The sequence below is a fragment of the Crassostrea angulata genome, chromosome 9, assembly GCF_025612915.1.
Source record: "Crassostrea angulata isolate pt1a10 chromosome 9, ASM2561291v2, whole genome shotgun sequence".
NCBI lineage: Eukaryota > Metazoa > Mollusca > Bivalvia > Ostreida > Ostreidae > Magallana > Magallana angulata.
Genome location: NC_069119.1, coordinates 22,309,224 through 22,334,049, shown reverse-complemented (window position 1 = coordinate 22,334,049; position 24,826 = coordinate 22,309,224). Strand labels below are relative to the sequence as shown.

The window sequence follows — 24,826 nt, the reverse complement described above, 5'->3', positions numbered from 1 at the left end:
CTCACACATATATATATATATAACATATTTTTGAGGATATCATTAAAACAAACCATGTACATGAACTCTTGAGAATTCCATTGTTGTAATGATATCAACATTCTCTGACTTACTGTGAGTACTTTAAGTTATTTTGTTCAAATGATGAAGAAATTTTTTTTTTATATACACCTAAAGTATTAAAGTATGTAGACAGTAGATAATATTATGTGTACCACTTTAGTAAATTTCAAGGATGGGAAGTTCTGTCTTCTCTAAATTATGTCATTCAAAGAGCTCATTAGAAATTTTTAGTCACAGCAGAATTGAAGTTTTAGGATAATTATTGGGAAAAGCTGTCGATACTCAGACATCCCCTATTCGGTTTGCTGTGCCTGTCGATGTGGCATTATAGTATTATCTAAGAAGTTCTCCTGGGTTAAAGCAATATCACAGTGCAAAAAAAAAACAGAAGTGCAAATTAAAGCAAATTTGTATCTTTATTGTGTTTATAATTGTATGGAATTGTTTAAGTTTTTGGTGTAGATATACTGTAATTGTTTTAGTTAAAGTGAGGACTGTATGATTTGATATTTTTCAGATGATTTGAGTTGTAACTGATGTATATTTTTGTCATGAAGCCATCCTTTATATAGGCTTTATTTATGAGTGATGCCAACTTTTGTTTTTGGACCAATATTTTACGTTTATTTTTAATTCTTTTTTTGACCATATTCCTTAATTTATCTCTTTGGAAAATCAAATTCGATATATGAAGGGAAAATGAACACAATACTTTTTAAAGCAAGATGTTCATCTGCAATTAAAATGTATGTTGTTTGGAATTTAATGTAAAATTTTGAAGGTTGCAGCAAGGAGATGTACAATGTACCGCGATGACACCTCAGCTTACTAGAGTGATGTGCAGATCGAGTGTCAAGATGAGAGTTAACTTGCGTTTTTAAATTGGCAAAGAGAGATCCGAATTGAAGATTTTATATATATTAATGATAAGGATTATAAATGTAGCATAGAAATACTGTGAAAACTGTATATACCCATGGTGCTCCTGCATAAATGATTACTGACTGTTCATGTATAGACTGTTCATGTATAGCAGTTGCCTGTGTCAACGCAAAGGGATCACTGAAGTTATTTTTAAGGATATATTACTTGTATAATTTTTGCTTTTTTTTTTTACTACAGTACATGTCAAAACCTTTGATGTATTTAAGTTTGTCTTTTAATAAATTGTAATTTTGACTTGTGTAACTGGCGGTAAATATCTAATGGTAAGGTAGATATGGAGGGAAATATCAATGTATCTGATGGTAAGGTAGATGTAGGGGGAATTATTAATGTATCTGATGGTTAGGTACATGTGGAGGGAAATATTAATGTATCTGATGGTTTGGTACATGTGGAGAGAATTATTAATGTATCTGATGGTTAGGTACATGTGGAGAGAATTATTAATGTATCTGATGGTTAGGTACATGTGGAGAGAATTATCAATGTATCTGATGATAAAGGTACATGTGGAGAAAATTATCAATGTTTCAGATGGTTAGGTGCATGTGCATGTACTAAGTTAAAGTTGGATTATTGGCATATTTAATAAATCCATTTCAATAACAGTTTGGGGATACTGAATGGCAACAGTTGGAAATAAATAGACTGTGCCTTAAAACTGAATTACACAGAGGAGAATTTAATTTCTTGTGTCTGTCTACATATATGTGCCTGTCTGATTAAAACTGGAATTTACAATTTTATTAGATTAGAGAGGTTTGTGGAATTATTACTTAAGTTATATTCTAAAACTACCAAGTACTTCATTTAAACACAATTTGAAGTACCGGTAATAAGAAGATGAATTATGTCCTTCATATCTTTGTACATGTTTAGTGTACACTCTAAATTGTTCGGACATCGATCAAAAAAGCAACACCGAGTTATTCTAAAACTACAATATACTTTATTCCAAGACAAAGTAACAACAAGACGTTTACAAAGACTAACTACTGCATAACAACTAAATACCTGTATGTAAAACCTGGTCAGTTTTAAAGCACTTAAAAGTGGGCAAATTGATAGCTATGCAAAACAATCACATCGCCAAATTCATTTTCTGGAGTCACTCCAATCGATAAAACTCGAGCATAAATCTTACGAACATGCGATGTAAAAAGAAGTGTAAAAAAAACCAGAAAATTTACACGGAATATTTAAAAAATAATCCGATCGTAAAAAATGTGAATAGTGCAAAAAATGCTAATCTCACAATACAGATATAAGAAAAAATGCATACACATACATGTATGATATATCACCATCCTTCTACAGGCATGACTGTGTATATAATATGATGGAATAACGTATAAAAAATACTTGGATCGCTTTTGATAGGAGATAATGACGAACCGGGCCTTATAAACGAAAATCGCATGATTTTGAAGAATGTTACTAAAAATGCAGAAATGTTTTAGCAATGAAATCATGAAATGTCTGCCTTGTTTTGATCAAATTCCCAAGAGGAAAAATGACGATAAAAAACTACATTAATCAAACTATGACCTTAATCTGACATTCCAGTAGAGGAAGATAACACAAATAAAAAATAACTAATTAACACACTCATATCACAGTATTAGTTTGGATAAGAAAAACACAACCTAATATTAAATGCAACACGTACAACTATTGTCAGTGATAACAAACATTTACCCTGTGATGTCTTTAGAGAACAGTTAGAAGTGCATACACTCAAAAGATAATAGTATCTAAGTTTTGACTACATACGTTTTATGATTTAAAGTGAACGAAGTGAGTTCTACTTTAAGTCGACCATGACGAGTTAGCGCATCATGTTCTGAAGGGCTACTGTAAGTCGACCATGACGAGTTAGCGCATCATGTCCTGAAGGGCTACTTTAAGTCGACCATGACCAGATAGCGCATCATGTTTTGACTCTCCTTGTATACAAGGTACTCACTCTGTGAGAAACTGCTTTTTTGGTTATACTCTGGCTGAGAGACGGGGACTCCCTGGGGGACGACCACGTCTTTGCCGTCTAATTTTATCTTCGTATCCTTCTTTGGGTCTGAAAAACAAATTTGACCCATATTTCACAATTTTATCAAGACAAGACAAAAATAAAATTTATTGTCTTTGTAATTAAGGAGGCTGGAGGTTAACAAGTTAGCCACCTGTAGATATAACTGAAAATTTTTATATGATAGTTTCGGCCACATACGTACATGTATTTAGTAAATAGTTTGGCATTACAATTTGAATATATTTTCTTTGCCGGTCTTAATATACATGTAGTTTTAAAATGGCCACACTATCCAACCCCTTTAAGGTCTTTCTCTCTCACCAGGTTCCGTCCATCCTTTAGCAATGATACAATCGTAGCCTTTTGGGGCTGCCTTTAATTGCCAGTTGTCTTGAGTAATGAGATGCTCCTTTCCTAACGCAACTTCATTCAGGAACATTATGCCAGTTGTTCCAGCGCATCGCACTGAAAGGAAGAGTCGATATCATTTCTCTTTGAATAAAAAATTAAAGAGAAATTGCCAAAGTTGGCGATCTCCTTTTAAGTTTCTGAAAACAACTCAATTTCAAATAAAATGTAAAATCCAACCTTTACTCGGAAATTTCATGATTGAAACACCTTTGTATGGAATAATAGAAAAAGAGAATTATACGGCAACAACACACCATATCCAGCCGATTTGCTGTTTTCTGAAGCGAAGTAGATTCCGCTTCCCACTCGACCCCCACTGTGCGGCATGATCCGAAGTCCACTCTTCAAAATGGCTGCAACCACCGCTACATTGGTTCCGTGCCAAAGAAGTTTTCTGTTTGTAATCTTATTGTGTTCTGCAAACCTTTTTCCCTTTTATAAAAAAAATGATAATAATAAAAATGAAAACTAAGCTCTTTATTTTATTGTAAATCCATTTATACGTAAGTCATGACAATTTAGAATAAAAAACAATCAATGTTTGGCGATTAATTTCATTGACCCATATCCTTGGGTGTACTTATTCATAAATCGAGAATGGCAAGAAAACAAAAATTTTGCTTAATAACAATATTAAAAGGACCGGTGAGAAACTAATTTAAAAATACTTCAACGATTTCTATAAGAGATAAATATGCATGTTCTACAGAGTGTAAATCCAATCTCTCTCTCTCTCTCTCTCTCTCTCTCTCTCTCTCTTACCTCTCCTTCTCGCCGCATGGACCAGATGTGTTTTATTTTAGGGACTCTCCAACCCTTTCCGGTTTCTTTTGTGTAAGTTTCCAAAGTCTATAGAAAAAATAAATAAATTTAAACGCATTAAAATACGTGTAAGCGTTGTAGGAAAATGATGAACATTTCTTACGCCAAAGAAAACAATCCCTTTAGGTTTAAAAAAGACCCGCGAGGTGCTTTAATTTTTCTATAAAAATGAAATGGATTCAAAGAAGCGATGATGTGAAATAAGACCCCCAGTAACTCGGCAAAAGAAGCTAAATTTCGGAATTACCGTTTAATCTTGCATGTACTTAATCTTTGATATATGTATCATAGAAACCCCTTCTTTCCCAGGTTTAAACAATTACATGGGAAACATGCATCATTATATTTACATTTAGCGAATATGATTCCCTCTATTTCTTATACGAATACTTATACTTGAAGTTAATTCGTACTCGCATCGTGTATCGATTGATCGAAATATACAGCGACTGAAACTGACAGGACTGTAATATGCACACACCCTGTTTATCGACTTGTCAATATCTACAGCGACCTAAGAGAAATCACGGACTGCACGAAATAATCATGATGATGTCAGACTCAAAGTCCCATAGGAGACGATTTGGCTGCTTCTTTCAGCTAATGTACTGATGCACATGTTTTTGGTTAATTTTTCTTATTATTTACGATCAATTAAATAATTTGTAAAAAGAAAAATGTAAATATAATATGCTTTCTTTGATGATTCATGTGGGTTATGAAGGGAGTGAATCATTGCAGAAATTAAAAATTACATAACTGAAAGCATTTTATTGTTTAAATGTATAGCGGGGGTAGACTGTTTACATTCATTTCTCGTAGAGTTTTAGCTCCGCCCACATTTGAAAGCTTGTAAATACTCGAGCACAATTAAGTACATTTTCCTTCTTCAGCTGGCATAGTTTTGTGTCGAAATCTATAATTATGTGCGTAAAAAATCATAATGTTATGTTTACATCTACCAAGTATTATTCCCTCTAATTCTTACGGAAACTAATAGCTAATTCATAGCTCTTTAGAAACAGCCAGACTGAAATTAACATGTCCCGTTAATCTACAGCGACTGAAACTGACAGGTCCGAAATTGACACGCCCTGTTTACCGATTGGACGAAACCTACAGCGACCTAAGAAAAATTACGGACTGCATGAAATAATCATGATGACTTACAGACTCAAAGTCTCACAGGTTTCTTTTAGGTAGCGTACTTATGTACATTGATAGTAATTTAGTGAATTTTACTTACTTTTCATAATCAATTTATTAATTAGTTAAAAGAAAGATGTTAATATAAACAATAAAATGCTTTCTTTGATGATTCATGCGGGTTATAAAGGTAGCGATCATTGCAGAAAAAATTTACATATTTTTTTCTGCCATATCACTACCTTCATATCCCGAATGAATCACCAAAGCAAGCATTTTATTGTTTAAATTAGTGCTTACTACCCATGAAACGTGACATATATTTCAATAAGCGTGTTCAACGTGACTACATGAATATGACATTAATCTTCATTTGGCTATAAACAATATCACGTCATATGTAAATGAGTTTGTCCAATCTGCTGGATATATACATAAACATATCGTCTATTGTGTCCAGGTCCAACTGTTCTATTCAGTTTTATTCATTGAAACTACAGGGTCACAAACCAGAACAAAATTAACTGTTACAGAGTCTACAAAATCATTGATAATACATCAATCAATACAAAAAAAAGAGTTCTAAGCTATTTGCACTAACCATGGCGTGTCACATTTATATTAACTCTCGTTTTAAAAGTATCAAAGTCATTGTAGATTTTTCTATAATTCATTGTATAAAGAGGGGCCCCTGACTTTTATGGAATACCATCCTTTAATCTTCAAAGTAAATTCAAAACGTGTTGCGGTTTCGCACTGCATGAATGGTAATTTACCTTGTACTCTTTGGATTTTGGATCCAGCAGTTTCAGTTCACATTTCAGCAAGTTATAGTTAACGTCCAAGGGATGGGGCTGCTTGGCAGATTCCTTGTAACAAATATCAAAGTACGCTAAACTCGTGAAAACTCTCAGAGAGAAGGAGAGAAAGAGAGAGAGAGACACGGATGGACGGACACAGACAGACAGACAGACAGACAGACTTACCGAGGCAACCTTCTCTTTTTCCTTTTCTAACGTCTGTGCAATTTCTATGTCACCTAATACCTAATTATAAATGAATTAAAAACATATTGTTCAATATTAATGTATTTAAATTTCTCAAATATTTGATTTGATTGTAAACTCTTTCAGTTCTTTAATTTTAAAATCTACAGATATTCGTAACAGCTTGAGAAACTAAGTAAAAAAACACATGTAAATGAAAGGAGAAAATTAATTCGTACCAACAACATATCGTATTTTTTTCGAATGGTTTCTAATGTATTCATTACAGGAGGCACTTTTCTCCCGAAGTCGTGAGGAATTACGGTGTAAAATTTTGAAGAGAGGGACACAATTTGGGCGTTGTTTTTAGCGTCTACTGCCTTTTCCAGATCCTCCAGGACTTCAAATCCTTTAGCAATCTGCGCCTTGCTCAGTTTTCCGAGTGGCATTTTCTTTACGTCTGAAAACAATCCCGGCCATAACATTAATTGAAAAACAAAAACAAGAACAAACTTACAGGTATCCTTTGTATTTGAGTTTTGATTTTGTTATCAATAAACCAGTTTTACGAAAACTTTTCAGAAAAAAAGCGTAAGCGTTAAAAGAATCAACACACAATAAAAGTTGGTATTAATGGAATATACTGATGAAAATTTTGATATATACAACATTGATCAGAAAAAAAACTTTGATGAGATTTCTAAATTCAGAAAGTGCAAAAAATAATAATAATAAAAAACCTGCATCACCAAGTGGCAACTTCTTGGGCCTTTCCGGTAGAGCTCGAAAAGTTTTTCCGCTAACAGGAAAGGCCCACGACGTTGCGTCTCCGTCATTGACATGTACGAATCCCTACATCACGCCTGACGACCTTACCAATGTCAAAACTCTTCATGGCGTCTTTGAACATGTCGTGATTAAAGATGAGGTTCAACAGGGACTGTGTGGGGGCGTCCAGGGTACATTTCTCTACGGGTCCAGAGGGTGCGGATTTTGTCTTCATATTGATATAAAGCACAATATGTTAGATGTTATCTTTTCAATTTATTTTAGTTTATTGACATCACAATGTTGGCATACAGTCAAAATGAAATCAAATGACAGATTAAAGAATATTATAATATAATCAAAGGCAAGACATACTTATACAATTTTTTATAGCCCCTGAGAGTGGTGTGAACATACCGGCGCCACAGAAAGGAGAGGTGTGAACATGCCGGTGCCACAGAAAGGAGAGGTGTTAACATAACGGCGCCACAGAAAGGAGAGGTGTGAACATACCGGCGCCACAGAACGGAGAGGTGTGAACATACCGGTGCCACAGAACGGAGAGGTGTTACATACCGGCGCCACAGAAAGGAGAAGTGTGAACATGCCGGTGCCACAGAAAGGAGAGGTGTTAACATAACGGCGCCACAGAAAGGAGAGGTGTTAACATACCGGCGCCACAGAAAGGGAAGGTGTTAACATACCGGCGCCACAGAAAGGAGAGGTGTTAACATACCGGTGCCACAGAAAGGAGAGGTGTGAACATACCGGCGCCACAGAAAGGAGAGGTGTGAACATACCGGCGCCACAGAAAGGAGAGGTGTTACATACCGGCGCCACAGAAAGGAGAAGTGTGAACATACCGGCGCCACAGAAAGGAGACGTGTTAACATACCGGCGCCACAGAAAGGAGAGGTGTTAACATAACGGCGCCACAGAAAGGAGAGGTGTTAACATAACGGCGCCACAGAAAAGAGAGGTGTTAACATAACGGCGCCACAGAAAGGAGAGGTGTTAACATACCGGCGCCGAGGCGTCCGTCTCGTCCTCGTCGTCGTCCTCCAGGGACATCTCTATCATCGTGTACTTCTTTGTTTTGGGGGTGAACGAGTCCCTATTCTCCCATTTATTACCAGTCTTGTCCTGGAATTTCTTTTTGAAGTCCTTAATGGCGTCATCAGAGGAACCAAAAGGTCCTTTCATTGCAGTGGCTCCGGATTCTCCCTTGATGAAATACATGTACATGTGCACGTGTAAAGTAGCTCTATATGCCGATACATTTAAGATTATTTGTGAGGAGATACACTCATTATTGACATTATTGCAACTATAGTTAAACATGCAATAACTATCGTTCACGATATATACCAGAATATACTTTTCATGCACGCATATATATTCTCTTGCAACACGTTTTATTTAATGAACTAATAAAATATAAAAATGATATTTGCTCTCTTTAGATATGAATAATTACAAAGCGATAAAGTTCATTTTCAATGCGTTTTAACATATACTTTACCTTGTAAAAAAAAACTTGAAAAAAAATAATTGCGCTAGAAATGCCAATTTTTCAAACACCATTCATCATCATTCAAGGCATTATTTGAGTATACCAAATAGGAAATAGATATTTGATTTAATTTAAAACTTTGAACCAACTTGTAAGAACGCAATTTTGATTAAAACGTTAATCAATCGCCATGCCCCCATCACACGGAGTTCGTTATCTCTGACACACCCATCCCACGCCCATCACACAGAGGTTCGTTATCTCTGAAACAAACACCCCGCGCCCATCACACAGAGGATCGTTATATATCTGACACACCCACCACGCGCCCATCAAACAGAGGATCGTTATCTCTGACACACCCACCCCGCGCCCATCACACAGAGGTTCATTATATATCTGACACACCCACCACGCGCCCATCACACAGAGTATCGTTATCTCTGACACACCCACCACTCGCCCATCACACAGATGTTCGTTATATATCTGACAAACCCACCCCGCGCCCATCACACAGAGGATCGTTATATATCTGACACATCCACCACGCCCCATCACACAGAGGATCGTTATACATCTGAGACATCCACCACGCCCCATAACACAAAGGATCGTTATATATCTGACACACCCACCACGCGCCCATCACACAGAGTATCGTTATCTCTGACACCCTCACCACACGCCCATCACACAGATTATCGTTATCTCTGACACCCTCACCACACGCCCATCACACAGAGTATCGTTATCTCTGACACACCCACCACACGCCCATCACACAGAGTATCGTTATATATCTGACACATCCACCACGCCCCATCACACAGAGTATCGTTATCTCTGACACACCCACCACACGCCCATCACACAGAGTATCGTTATATATCTGACACATCCACCACGCCCCATCACACAGAGTATCTTTATCTCTGACACACCCACCACACGCCCATCACATAGAGTATCGTTATCTCTGACACACCCACCACACGCCCATCACACAAAGTATCGTTATATATCTGACACATCCACCACGCCCCATCACACAGAGTATCGTTATCTCTGACACACCCACCACACGCCCATCACACAGAGTATCGTTATCTCTGACACACCCACCACATGCCCATCACACAGAGGATCGTTATATATCTGACACCCTCACCACGCGCCCATCACACAGAGTATCGTTATCTCTGACACCCTAACCACACGCCCATCACACAGAGTATCATTATCTCTGACACACCCACCACACGCCCATCACACAGAGTATCGTTATCTCTGACACACCCACCACACGCCCATCACACAGAGTATCGTTATCTCTGACACACCAACCACACGCCCATCACACAGAGTATCGTTATCTCTGACACCCTCACTACACGCCCATCACACAGAGTATCGTTATCTCTGACACACCCACCACACGCCCATCACACAGAGTATCGTTATCTCTGACACCCTTACCACACGCCCATCACACAGAGTATCGTTATCTCTGACACACCCACCACACGCCCATCACACAGAGGATCGTTATATATCTGACACACCCACCCAGCGCCCATCACACAGAGTATCGTTATCTCTGACACACCCACCACGCGCCCATCACACAGAGTATCGTTATCTCTGACACCCTAACCACACGCCCATCACACAGAGTATCGTTATCTCTGACACACCCACCACACGCCCATCACACAGAGTATCGTAATCTCTGACACCCTCACTACACGCCCATCACACAGAGTATCGTTATCTCTGACACACCCACCACACGCCCGTCACACAGAGTATCGTTATCTCTGACACCCTAACCACACGCCCATCACACAGAGTATCGTTATCTCTGACACACCCACCACACGCTTACACACATAGTATCGTTATCTCTGACACACCCACCACACGCCCATCACACAGAGTATCGTTATCTCTGACACCCTTACCACACGCCCATCACACAGAGTATCGTTATCTCTGACACACCCACCACACGCCCATCACACAGAGTATCGTTATCTCTGACACACCCTTACCACACGCCCATCACACAGAGTATCGTTATCTCTGACACCCTCACCACACGCCCATCACACAAAGGATCGTTATATATCTGACACACCCACCCAGCGCCCATCACACAGAGGATCGTTATATATCTGACACACCCACCACATGCCCATCACACAGGGGTTCGTTATTTCTGACACCCTCACCACGCACCCATCACACATAGGATCGTTATATATCTGACACCCTCACCACGCGCTCTGACACTCACCACGCGACCCCAGCGGTTCCAGGCATGGTACTGGTTTATACCGACCCTCTTCAGCACCTGGATGACGTAGTATTTGTTGTTGTTGTGCCCGATGTTTGTTTGATTCAGCATACAGTCGTAGTCCTCGAAAACCTGTCGATGCAGAAAGGCCATAAATTACATATTAGCAGTACTTATATAGTGTCAAGTGTTTTAAAATTTGCACGCGCTATAATTATTTTATTACATCATATAGCAAATTATATGCAATATTGATACAAGCAATAACTCAATAGGAAAAATATTAAACAATTATGCCTTGCCGGTACTATATTCCATAACATATAGATATTATAAACGCCAATTTAGAGAAATAATTAATATAACTTTTGAGAAATTGATTAGTTTCTTCGCATCAGAGACAACAAAATATGTAATTGCATGTGCCTTACGTACCGACACAACTTCTTTGAACATAAACAACTTTAAATTAATGCTCTCAATTTTAACGTAAATTATCCCAAATTAACCAAAATGCAATGAAGAGCTCGTTTGAATCATAATTATTAATTAATTAACCTAATAAACATTGGCTCTAAACCAGTTCATTTAATAAAAAGATCTGTGTGTATGTACCTCGTAGATGCTCTGACTAGGGACGAAGCTGTCCACTTTTCTCTTTTTGTTGGTAGACTTGTTTTCGCTTGCCTTCAGTTTAGCGATGACGTCATGGGTGGTCGCAGGTTTGTCGTCGGCAACTGGATCGCTAGTCTTCGCCTTTTTGCCTCCTGCCTTCGTCTTCGCTGCCGCTGCCTTTCTTTTGGGTGGCATCTATAAAATGAAAAGAAACCTACGAATAACAATTTATTAATCAAAATAATTAATTTGAAATTACTTCTGATCAAATTAATATTCCCCTCTCTATAAATCTAAGCGGATATATACAATCATTACATATATTTTTTAATTTGCATCTAAAACAAGAGTTATTTTAATTTTTTTTTCATACAGTTACTTTTTATTATTTTGCGAAATGCATACACTATATACCAATTGTAACAAACATGTAGTTTTAATAAAGTGATTTGCTAATTAATGATACATGTATGTACATGTACACATATAATTGGCATATATACGTGTAATCTTTTTCATGAAGCGTTAATTAATCTTCATGGAAATTGAATTAGGAATTCAATCATAATACATTGTACAACGTTTCTTTGAATATATATTAATCATTGTTATATACCTGCATACATATACATGTGCATGCATTTATGATTGAATGCGTTCGTGTTTTAATACGCCGTATCGATGAATTATATTTTCGGGACAACCGCAGAATCAAGGTGCAGATTTGAACTTCGCATAATAATATTATATAGATCTTAATTGTAAATGTACCTAAATTATAATTTAGTGCTTCCACAAAACGACCCGTCATGGTTGCATCCAAACACAACTATTGATTAAGGAAGAGTGAAAGAAGAATAAAACATAGCTATATGCTCTACAAAATATTATTGTGGACACGCCCCCTTTATCCAGGTCACAATATCTCAGTGAAAAATTCTTTTCGCTTACCTTTGCAGTGTATAGACACGAAATTGCTGAACAAGGTTGATGAGAGCTTGCAGAAATGTTAGATCAGAGTCGGTGTTGTGTGTTTATATATTTACTTTTGCCTGTTCTTGCTTGCAAGAATTTCGGAATTCCCTAACGTCATAATGCTTCGATACGCGTATAGCTATCGGTATTTGTCCACTCAAAATAATAATAACATTAAAGTGGTTCCGAATGTTGGAAGACTTGCGATCCATTGCCATGAACTGGCAATTCGATCGATCATGTTGATGCTTTGTTGTTCTTGTATTGTATATTCGACACTATCATATAACATATTGTGATTTTATCTTCGTCTCCTCTTTTTATGTATCAGTTGTTGTATCTCTCATCCACTACATTGAGATCCTCGCCGTATGCATTGTTTTTAGCTTGCACGTGACACAGTTTTTGAAGTCATGTGACCTTCACAATACATAAAAAATGGCGGAAGGCGATGGATTAGGTAAAAGAGCTCGTTCATAAATCTGCTTCATAACACATAATCATAAAGGTGTAGGTCCAGCACAATCCTTTGATTAAGCAATATAGCTTGAAAACACCATATAGCTTAATAAAGCTTTTCAAAATAGCTTGATAAAGCTATTCATATGCCGTTTTTCACAAAAATGTTAATTATTAAAAATATACAAGAATTCGCAAGTTAATTACCGCTAATATTTATGCCATGGACCTTTAAAAAAGCAATCCTAATTAAAATTAGTTTTAACACATTACTAAGTGATATTGCTTTTTCAAGCTATAAAGCTAAATCAAAAGATTGTGCTGAACCTGAGGTGTTGAATTTAAAGGAGGGGGTGGGCAAACAAAGTCCATGTGTTGGTGAGGGGGCAGAGTTGGTTTGCGTGTTCTGCAATCATTGCATTTTATTGTATAAAAAAAAAAGGGAGATTTCTCTTTCAATTTTCGTTTATTATTAATTCAGATAATCTTAAGAAGTGGGAGGAATTGGCTGCAAAGGGTGATGAAAAAAGCCAGGTTCTGCTGGGGGAGTACTACCTTAAACTGGCAGACTCCGGAACAGATGAGGATCGCCAGAGGTATGGGAAAATAGGCGTGTCCTGGCTGATTGAGGCGTCTAAACAGGGAGACGATAAAGCCGACGAACTCCTCAAGAAATGTCTCCAAACTAAAACTGGTAAAATAAAGCATTACTTCTAAAAGTAACAACTGCCAGTTCAAGTACAGAAAAGATGGCAGATAAGTTTAATGACAAAATTGATGCTTCTCATGAATAAGCATACATATACACAGAGCAAACAGTCTTCACACTCGATGGCCCTAAGATTGAGGTCATTGAATTTTGACTTTGGGTCGGTAAAAATGAAAAAAGTTAAGAATTAAGTCAGATAGGCTTGTAGATTTGAAAAAAAAAGATTTTGTAATAACAATCCAAAGTACTTATGTTACATTAGATGTCACTGTTCCTTGTTTAAGTTTAAAAAAAAAAACATTCTTTTAATCAACCTAAAATGAGGGTTTTAAGAGTTCTTGAATGAGTAAGAAATAAATGCTCTATTGATGACTCGTAGGTGTTGACGACTCCAACAGAGAAGTGATTGACTGGTGTCTAGAGACGTCAGATGTAGAGAAAAAGATTCGACGGGCTGCCAGAAACATGTTCCAGGCCATCAATGGGACTCACAGGGAAGTGCTGTCTCGAGCGGAGTACATCGAGTCTGTAAAGAAACTTGCTGGGGGCGATAAATTGGAGGAAAAGTTGCTTTTGGCTGCAGGTGAGTTGTCTCTGTGTTACTGTGTACTGAAGATTCCAATTAAAAGTGAGGAATCAATATCCATGTAAAATCTCAAGAAGCTTCCATCACAGATTCTAGAATCTCACTTAAATTTTTTATACGGGTGGTTGTATACTAGACTAAATTATTTCAAAAATTTAGAGTTTGCGATTTTATGTTCTCTAAACTTGCAATTTGATACAAAATGGTGGGATCATGAAATAAGGTACCTGTCTAAAGTAAGGAATCTGTAGTAAGTGTATAAGATATGATAGATAGATTTACTGTAGGACAATGAGCTTGTTACTTCCAGGAAATTTGATTTTGCTGCTAAAAGAGCTGTTGAAGTATTTCTGCGTGTAACTTATATGTAAACCTTTATGGTAACAAACTACAAAAATTCTTGAAGATAAGTTATTACCAAATTTTCTAGTATATTTTCATTCTTGAAAATTGGAAGCATTAATGTTTTTTGTGATAAATTCAAGAAAGGCACAAATACTGTGGTTTCATTTATATTTGTGGACATTAATTTTCATGGAAGAAGTGAAAAAACACTTTTTAAAGATGCATGCATAGATTTATAGCCATGCAGTGCATGTACATTATCACATTTCAGTGAACATTAAATTTTGTGGATCATCTCAACAATAAAATCCACAAAAATTGGTACTCAACAAATATTGATGAAACCGCAAATCTAAGTTTGTCCTAAATTTACTGCCGCCCTATATGATGGAGTAAGTCAGCAGATGTACATGTATGCTGGTAAATAATTTTTCAAAGATAAATATATGATATTTGATTTCACTCACTGGTTGCAGGTAAAAAGATAGGAGACAAAATAAATGAAACCGAATTTGTCAAAGTTCTTTCAAAGAAGATTCAAGGTCAGATAACTCTGTCACCAGAGGAAAGCAGTGAGATGTCTGTAGAATACAAGCATGCTGGTTTATATGAGAAGGTATGTATATGTAAAAACCACGTAATCTTAGTATGTAATTATTACTAATATATGAGAAGGTACGCATATATAGAAACCACGTAATCTTAGTATGTAATATATGAGAAGGTACGCATATATAGAAACCAGGTAATCTTAGTATGTAATATATATTAGAAGGTACGTTTATATAGAAAAAAACCACGTAATCTTGGTATGTAATATATGAGAAGGTATGTATATATAGAAACCACATAATCTGAGTATCTATTATTTGCTGACTTTTTAGGGTGACATTATTGCTGGTCCTTGATTTGCTTAGATGACTTAATGCAAGCAATGAATGTCCATTCCCATTGCATCCATTGAAAAATTCTTTTCAACTTTTGATTCAGAAATATATGAGCCAAATCTTAACTAAATGTGGTGAAATGAAGCTCGTTTTAGCTTTGGAAATTCATTTTAGATTGTTTAGTATGAAATTCTACAACAAATGTTTCCAATTTGATTCTCAATGAAAGTTGATGGACTAACGTATTTAACCAATCCTTTTTCTTGATGTTGCATATCTACAAATATCTTTCATTTCTGGTATGTATGAATGTACTATAGCTGGTTCTTATTAATAAACAATTACCCCAATTTCTCTGTTTTAATACACAAGATATTACAATCTCTTAAAAGATAAAAAGATTAAAAGTTAGCGCTTGTTTTATTGGTACAGAAAGTATTGCTGATGGTCATGGTAAGGGATGAATTGTTAAAATCTTTCTGCTCTAGAACATTTGTTAGAAAATATTAACTGAAATTGAATTAGTTTTGACTGTTAATGGGGTAATTACTTGTAGATTCAGGCCCTATCGATCATGTTCAGGTAATGAAAGTGCATCATATTGAATTCTTTGTACAAAGTACATCTTCATTGCTTCTGAGAATCTGAAGACAGAGTCAGAAGTGATAAGCTGGATAGAGGATGTTCTTCTGAAATAGAAATTATTACTGACCCTGTCAGGGATCAGGAACAACGAACATTGTAAATATGTAAACTCTCACAAAGGATATTTTTCTACTCTTAAAGTCTACCTAGTAATTAAACTAAGACTTGTAAAACTGCTCCTCTATGATAAGCTATACTAGTAATACAAGATTTAACAACATCCTGTGCGATGTTGTCTCGTTGTTAGATTTTGTGTTGCGTATGGTAGAGGAGTGGTTCTACAAGTCTAATCTTAATTAGATTGCCACTGTTGTTGATTTGATGTTACGATACTTTGGCTAAAGCACTAAGATATTTCATAGAGGCCTTGGAATGTGTACCAGTAAACTGTCTAAGCATGTTTGATTGTGTATATGTTTAATCACATGATTGTAGCCTCACTGATGCTCATTTTTATAGTATCAGTCACGCACATTACATTACACATAGCAAAGATGACTTGTAGTATTATTTAATTGTATACATACCGGTACATGTCTTAATTTGATTGGTAAGTCCCATTGCTTTACCTATAGGTAACCAAGTACCCCAAGGAGACGGTTGTGGCGGTGTACGAGACAATCATGGAGTACGTCTCCAGGGAGGGCCTGGACTTTGTGATGAGGATGATCCCCAGTAACCAGATCTATCTGCTGTCTGTCTTCTTCCTCTACAGCTTCATCAGCGCCGCCCTGGTCTTCCAGGTGGCGCCCCTGGTCATCTTCTATCTCTCCCTGGCCATCATGGGTGTTACGACCCTCCAGATGTTTTACAAGAAGCAGAAACTGAACGAAGCAAGCAAGCTGGCTGATGTCCTAAAGACGTACAATGTTGGGGTTGATGTTGAACAGACAAAGTCGCAGTTCAGCTGGAACTCCCTGACGCCATATCTAGTTTTCTTTGGAGCTCTGCCATTGTTAGTGGTCAGTTTCTCGCTGTCAAACAAGAGTTACATCCCCTGCTCTGAGATCTGTATTCTCTGTGGTGTGCTGTCAGGGATATGTTTCGTGGCCCTCAGTGATAGTCATGACCTGTTGACACTGCTGTCCCTCTTCTGTAACTTTCTCTCCGCCCTGCCCACATTTTTTCATCATTTTCCCCAGTTTCCTGTTGTTACCAGGCTTCTACACCTGGTTACTGATGCCATAATTACTATTCCATGCGGGGCAGGGTTCAAGATCCATCTCGGGATCCCATCCTTAGCTTTCTTGTTGATTCCCCTAATCTTTGTTGTTATGGCCGCACAAAAGTCTTGGAAAGGTGTGTACAGGGTGTTAATCCCTCATCTGGTTTGTTACTTCTGGTTTAATCTTATGCTGAGTTTCTTTCCGTTCTCTACCTGGAAGGGTCTGATACGAGGCACTCTTGGTTATTTGTTCTTGCCATTCTTGATTCCTTTGACTCTGTTATTACTTTGTGGTGGTATCATCTACGGTTCCTACTGTCTTTTGAAAACACAGATATTCGGCAAGCTTTTTATCACCTTGATCTTTGCATCAGTGCCATTGTTAATGACACAGACAAAATTGTTGATCGGGAAAAAATTGGACAGCAAAATTCAACCTGTTAAAGTAGCAATAATGGTAGTTTTTGGCGTTCTTGCAATTTTTCCTCTTATTTTCATACGTTTACCTTCAGCAAACAACCCTAAGCCTTTTGACTTAACATTTCCGGAATATTTGGAGTTCTGTGGGAACAACGAGCTCTCTAAAAGTTTGAAATGTCTACACCTGCAGGGGCTGAAAGTCACGTGGAATGGAGCTTACATAGAAACAAGCATCAAGTCTGTGACGAACAATATCGAACCCTTGCTTGGCACCTTTCCAGCATTCATGGCTAATGAAATTCGATGTCTGTATGGTCAAAAATTTGGAAACTGCAATGACACGGAAAAAACCGAATCTGAACGCAAGCTGTGTTCAATGATGGACGCTGTGGGCCATGAATGCCATTTGCGAAATCTTGACACGTATACCTTTGAAGTCATTGTCACAATGGATGCAGATTTGGTTCGGGTCAAACTTGACGCCGGCCATAGCTTCTTGAAGACGCTGACGGCTTTACGGGAGGGCGACAGGGTGGAATTTACCGGGACCCTGGTGAGGGACCTGGGCACGAAGCAACCCCAGCTGACCCTCCGACAGATCGCGTGTACCAATAGACAACTGGACGTGATGGCGAGAATGGAGGAGGAAAGCGTGGAGGAGATAGTGATGAGGGAACTCAATAGCGCCATTACTGTAACATTTAACTTCTTTTGGTATCCTTTTGTAGAATATGCTCCCGAATGAGACCGCTGTATACCCATGTTTGATTAGTTCTGGTGTCTATTTTAAAGAACGAATTGTTTTGTTAGTAAGTGCCTGGTATTTTATTTTACCATCATGTATCTTTAGTTGCCATGTGCGTAATCTATATACATGAAAAATCAAGAATGCATTGAAATCAAGAATTACATTTCGTGCACAGCTTTGTAATTATACTGCCTTCATATCTGACACGGGGCGGGGCTCTCAGTGTATGGTTTTCTTACGGATTGTTTTTATCATTTATTGTACAGTAGTTAAATTTGAGACATTGTTATACATGTACATGTACTTTGATTAATCTTTTGTATAGATATATTTATTTTTGAGATTATATAGAATGTTTTTCTTATGTATGAAATTAATGCAAAGTCATCATGAAGTCTGCAATCTTACCTGCAGTCTGATGTTCTTTGATAGATTTAATTTTTTACCAAAGGTGCAATTTTGTTAATATGGAAGTACAGATATACATATGATAACGGAGTATCTGAACAATGGTGCATAAAATGCCATCAATTTGCCAACGTTATGAATATACTATTGGAATGTTTTATTTTGATAGTAAGTGAATATTTTTCTTTTTTAGCCATAATACGGTAACATGTTTAATTATTAGTGGGCGCTAAATACTGGTCAAACAATTGTCTTAATCTTGGACGAGTTACTTGTGCCTGAATACGATGACTACGGCTGTTTGTTTACAAATTTGTTTAAGTCATGATATTTTCTAAGTTAAAATATTACACGATTATCTTACAATATTCATGTCATAATAAGTTGGTGGGGATATCTGGTTTACTAAAATATGGACGGAAAGGAAAACAATCATAATTTTCATATACAAAACATTAATATTTCCATATACAAAATATTAAATGTTATAAAAATATACGTTATGAATAGAATATAATCAAACGAAAAGTATGTTCAAATTTTATAAAATTTTTGTATAAAAATCCTTCCGCGCGAAAATATTGTTCCCCAAAAACTTGTTTGTTTATTGATTTCAAATATTTTTTATGGATATTGTGTAATAATGAAATGAATAAAATCGTACTCATTTTAAATATAATGACGAGGTGCGCGGTGAAATGAAATCGTGACGCGTGAGGTACCTTTAGAGGGCTGGATGGTCGTGGCCAGTTTAGACCATTATTATCTCCTGGACATGAAGAGCTCTGTATACAGATATATGAAAATATTCAAATTTTAATTCATTCCTAAACATATAGTTTTTAGCAGAAATCCGCGTATTTAGAATTTTAAGGTAGAACTGATGGGTAATTTGTGAGGCATACAGCATCCAGGAAGTCAGGTCATGCTTCCCTGCATCCGGTTAAATTTTAAACATCCACTACAAGCTTCCGATTATCACCACATTGACTACTCAGTATCTAGATAAAATCGGAAATTTATTATTCATTGCGTATGTTTACAATGCATGTTGCAGTCCCTTCAGCTTGCCGTTATTATTGGTAGGACAGTCTAAATCAATTGAGAAAAGAAACATTCATGAATAGTTATAAATGAAAACAAAAAATCTTTGTCTAATATCCTATAGGGCAGAATTTACACGAGCAGTAATGATTAACAGGATTTTTCATATGATTTAAAGTATCTTTGGAATAAAAGCATGTAAACAGGCAGAATCAAAAAAATTCCCAAAATGAGACATTTTTTGATTAAATGGAATGTTTTCTGCAAATTGAACAGCAGATCTGACCAAAGTGTTCGAAACGTTGGCTTTACTTAACCAGTTCTCATAAACCGCAATAGCAGTATTTGCAATGTTAAAGTAATTTGATTGAATGTCATGATTTAGAAAAGTAATCTTTAATCGAATTTCAAAAAATGACGTTAATATAAGGCTTAAATGTTATGTTTATTTTGTACAATATGCATGTCTTTCAGCTTATATTTAAATGATACATTTTTAAATACTTTTATATATTGCATTGGATATCATTTCAATATGCTCAGCACTAATAAATCTTTTGAAAAAATTGTTCTATTATTTTTCAGACGCCTCTTGATTTTTTTGTCCTCGTGTCCTTCAGAACAGAATATTTGAAACATAATAATTCAATTCATAAATTAAAGCTAACCTATTTGAAAATGGATTTTTTGAGTCAACTGTAATCGAAACGAGTTCTAAACAGTACAAAAATCATGTGCGACTTTGAATATATATTTGTACCCTTCTAGAGTTATTGCTCTTTTCATGATAAACTACTGTGGCAGATTTAGTATAGATGTCTGACAGTCCTGTCTATTGAAGGAGTCTGACAGTGCTGTTTATTGAAGGAGTCTGACAGTGCTGTTTATTGAAGAAGTTTGACAGTGCTGTCTAATGAAGGAGTCTGACAGTGCTGTCTATTAAGGAAGTCTGACAGTCCTGTCTAATGAAGGAGTCTGACAGTGCTGTCTATTGAAGGAGTCTGACAAACATGTCTATTGAAGGAGCCTGACAAACATGTCTATTGAAGGAGTTGACAGTGCTGTTTATTGAAGGAGTCTGACAAACCTGTCTATTAAAGGAGTCTGACAGTCCTGTCTATTAAAGAAGTCTGACAGTCATGTCTATTGCAGGAGTCTGACAGTGCTGTTTATTGAAGGAGTGTGACAAACCTGTTTATTGAAGGAGTCTGACAAACATGTCTATTGAAGAATCCTGACAGTGCTGTGTATTGAAGGGGCCTGACAGTTCTGACTGTGGATGTATAAACAATTCAAATCCAGGAAAAAGCTTATTTTTTTAAGTTTAGGAGAAGAATCCATATTAGCATTGAAGCATAATAATTCAATTCATAAATTAAAGCTAACCTATTTGAAATTGGATTTTTCGAGTCAACTGTAATCCAAACGAGTTGTAAACAGTACAAAATTCATGTGCGACTTTGAATATATATTTGCACCCTTCTAGAGTTGTTGCTCTTTTCATGATAAATAAACTACTGTGGCAGATATAGTATATTCCCCAGCAGAAATCACCACACATACATGTATTATAGGTCATATAAGGGGTCTAACAGTCCTGTTAGACTCTTTCAATACTAGTAGAACTCTGAAAAACCTGTCTATTGAAGGGGTCTGACAAACCTGTCTACTGAAGGAGTCTGACAGTGCTGTTTATTGAAGGAGTCTGACACAACCTTCTATTGAAGGAGTCTGACAAAACTGTCTATTGAAAGAGCCTGAAAGTCCTGTCTATTGAAGAAGTCTGACAGTCCTGTCTATTGAAGGAGTCTGACAGTCATGTCTATTAAAGAAGTCTGACAGTCCTGTCTATTGAAGGAGTCTGAAAGTCATGTCTATTGTAGGAGTCTGACAGTGCTGTTTATTGAAGGAGTCTGACAGTACTGTTTATTAAAGGTGTCTGACAAAGCTGTCTATTGAAGGAGTCTGACAGTCCTGTCTATTGAAGAAGTCCGACAGTCCTGTCTTATGAAGGAGTCTGACAGTGCTGTCAAATGAAGGAGTCTGACAATGCTGTCTATTAAAGGAGTCTGACAGTGCTGTTTATTGAAGGAGTTTGACAGTTCTGATTGTGGGTGTATAAACAATTCAAATCCAGGAATAAGCATATTATTTTTAAAGGAGAAGAATCCATATCAGCATCATTTTATTAAAAAAATTGTCAACATGTTTTGAACATAATCATGATGAACATACACGGCAAATTCCTAGATATCAAAGTGATATTGCGAGACTAATTCTTAGTGTGTTAACGAGACCAACGAGATTTTCCGATAGATATAAATCAGCCGCCAGAAAGCATTAATGGCGATCAATGTCGGGAGGAAGCTTTGAGATGAGACGACATGACCGATGATGTCGCATCCAATGACGACTGATGTTTCATCTCAGTCATTTAGGTAAACGACGGGGATAGAGCCGGAGAGACCCCGGGGACGAGGCGACCAGCATCCAGAGTAGCCTCATGACAAGCGGATAGGTAGGACTAATTACAGTAAAAGCAGGATAGATTAACCATCCGCAGTAAATATTTATATGACACCATCAGATATTTGATTCTCCACCAAGCGTGGATTTAAATGCCATCAAATTCTGTGGTATCATCATTTTCAGTAAAAACAGCCAATTAATTAATTAATAATTAGGTACATGTAGGTGGTTAGACAATTCTACAGTGGATCGTTTTAACAAGAAGACAAACGACTGTATTAATGTATGCCTTTAATTGTTAGCTCACCGGGGACGAAGTTGAGGGAGTTTGTGCTATACCCTTAGCGTCGGCGCTAAAAGTGAAGTAGTTTTTACCATAGACAGAATATGCAAGTACCCCCCCCCCCCCCTTTCCTCAGACCGAAACAAAATTGTTGCCCACCCAATGTTTTCTTTTTCAAGATGCTACAGAAGGTCGATATAAAAGTTCATACGATCTGAACTTAAATATTGTGATTTGTAACACTTTGTTATTTGTATTAAATATACATCTGTGCCGTATTATCTCTTCCTAGACCGAATTCAAGGGGTTAGTGAGAGAAAACGAATAAACCCGATGTTTTAAATTAATATGAAAACGTAGCGCTTTTAAATATTTTATCTGAAGTACATCAGTAAATCAAAAAAATACCACAATATCATCGAAATGTACTAATATTTGTATACGATTGCAGGAAAAGGGGTGATTCCGACGTCATAATAAAAAATATTTTGGTTATCTGTAATTCGGACGAAGAACACGAAGCTACTTAGCAATTTACGAAAATCTGATGGTGAATGTGTTAACGTCGAATTGTAAAAAGATAAAGTGCTGTTAAACAGGTCTGTGCGATTGTTTTGAACTTGATAAATTGAACCTTTTAAAGGAGCAACTAGTATCTCGCTAAAGTACACAATAAATCCGATTTCAAAAGTTTTCGGCAATTTGTTGCACAGTTTACACAAATTTCATTTTTTTCCCATCTATAAGTATGAGGGCCGCAACACAGCGTAAACATAGGATTAAAACATATAATTAAATTTGTTATTAATATTGATAATTAAGTTTATACCAATCACTTGCAGTACTTTTATTTTAATTTCCAGTTTCTACAATCAGATTTTTTTCCCGTCTCGATGTGATCAATCATCGCAGAAAACTGAGGAAAATGTAAAGTAATTCTGATTGATAGTTGTTGAGGGAAGTCTGTCACGTCGTTAAATGGCTATCCATTCTGGTGAACATATATCACAATATATGATGACCAATTAGAGAAAAATTAGCACTCCGAATATCCATCACTCTTTGTCTCCCATTATGCACTGGTGAGTTGATGGCATGGTTTTTCAATCTGTTCTTGTCATTTGAAAGTATTAAATACATAACGATGACTTTGAATTCTATGGAAAGAAAATGGCGATACTGAGAGATTATGAATGACATACAACAGTATTGAAAAAGAAAGTATTGAACAAAATGATAATTTAAACTACGTGAAAATACTTATTAATTTTTAATTATTCGAGTATTGTGTGAGCTGGGTTTACAAACATTCATAACATTCGAATGATAGAGAAAGCAAGGACGAATAGCATGCAAAACCGCAAAACGAGCATGATAATGAATATGAAAACCGACCTTTCATAAATTGAATGACAGATTAACCTTAGTTTTCTTACTCATTCTAATATTCATTTCTCAATAACATTTTCTCACACCTTTAACAGTTTTTGTAAAGATAAAAGCCGTTGTTAATAATGGATAGATACGAGAACTCGAGTGCCGCTCGACAAAACGCCTCACTTCTTGGTGTGATATTACCAAGATGTGATAGTTTGGCTAAAGATTTAGATGAAAAAAAAATATAGCTCCTTCTTTCGAGTGCTAGTCACTTGTTTAAAATGCGCATGCTCAGGATTCCAATCGTTTGTTGACTTGTACACCATGTACAATACGATTAGCTTTTCTTCAACACTATTTCAGAAATTGTTAAAATTTACACTTATTTAAAAAAAAGATTAAAGAATACATGAAATTTTTATACTGTTGTACATGCATCCATATCTTAAGATGTAATGCAATGATGCCATACAGCTGTAAAAAAAAAACAACAAAAAACCAAAAACTAAGAAAACTGAATAAGGGATTTTTGTTGTTGTTGCGAAATGAGCCTAAGCCTGCTCGCTTTTTTTGTTATTTTTATCCAACTGAGCACACTTTCTCTTTCAAAAGAAAAGCCAAATCTATCAACAAACTTATAATTAGCTTACATGATGAATATGTAGGGACAATTTTAACGGACCCCCCCCCCCCCCCCCCCCCACACACA

General features: G+C 36.5%; 2 protein-coding genes across 2 annotated transcripts; one reads left to right on the top strand and one right to left on the bottom strand.

The window, feature by feature from the left end:
• Positions 1 to 414: 414 nt before the first annotated feature.
• LOC128164163 (protein mono-ADP-ribosyltransferase PARP3-like) lies at positions 415 to 12,698 on the bottom strand. The gene is made up of 12 exons (XM_052827905.1): positions 12,549 to 12,698; positions 11,598 to 11,792; positions 10,983 to 11,114; positions 8,194 to 8,394; positions 7,279 to 7,399; positions 6,642 to 6,862; positions 6,403 to 6,462; positions 6,193 to 6,285; positions 4,211 to 4,297; positions 3,703 to 3,880; positions 3,359 to 3,502; positions 415 to 3,082 (listed from the first exon to the last, which is right to left on the bottom strand). The coding sequence occupies exons 2-12, from the start codon at positions 11,790 to 11,792 to the stop codon at positions 2,907 to 2,909; spliced, it is 1,608 nt and encodes a 535-aa protein (XP_052683865.1). The 5' UTR covers positions 12,549 to 12,698; the 3' UTR covers positions 415 to 2,906.
• Positions 12,699 to 12,843: 145 nt separating this feature from the next.
• LOC128164161 (wolframin-like) lies at positions 12,844 to 20,550 on the top strand. The gene is made up of 5 exons (XM_052827899.1): positions 12,844 to 13,032; positions 13,513 to 13,725; positions 14,120 to 14,323; positions 15,148 to 15,287; positions 16,779 to 20,550. Exons 1-5 carry the CDS (start codon positions 13,011 to 13,013, stop codon positions 18,531 to 18,533), a joined length of 2,334 nt encoding a protein of 777 aa, XP_052683859.1. The 5' UTR covers positions 12,844 to 13,010; the 3' UTR covers positions 18,534 to 20,550.
• The last annotated feature ends 4,276 nt before the right edge of the window (positions 20,551 to 24,826 follow it).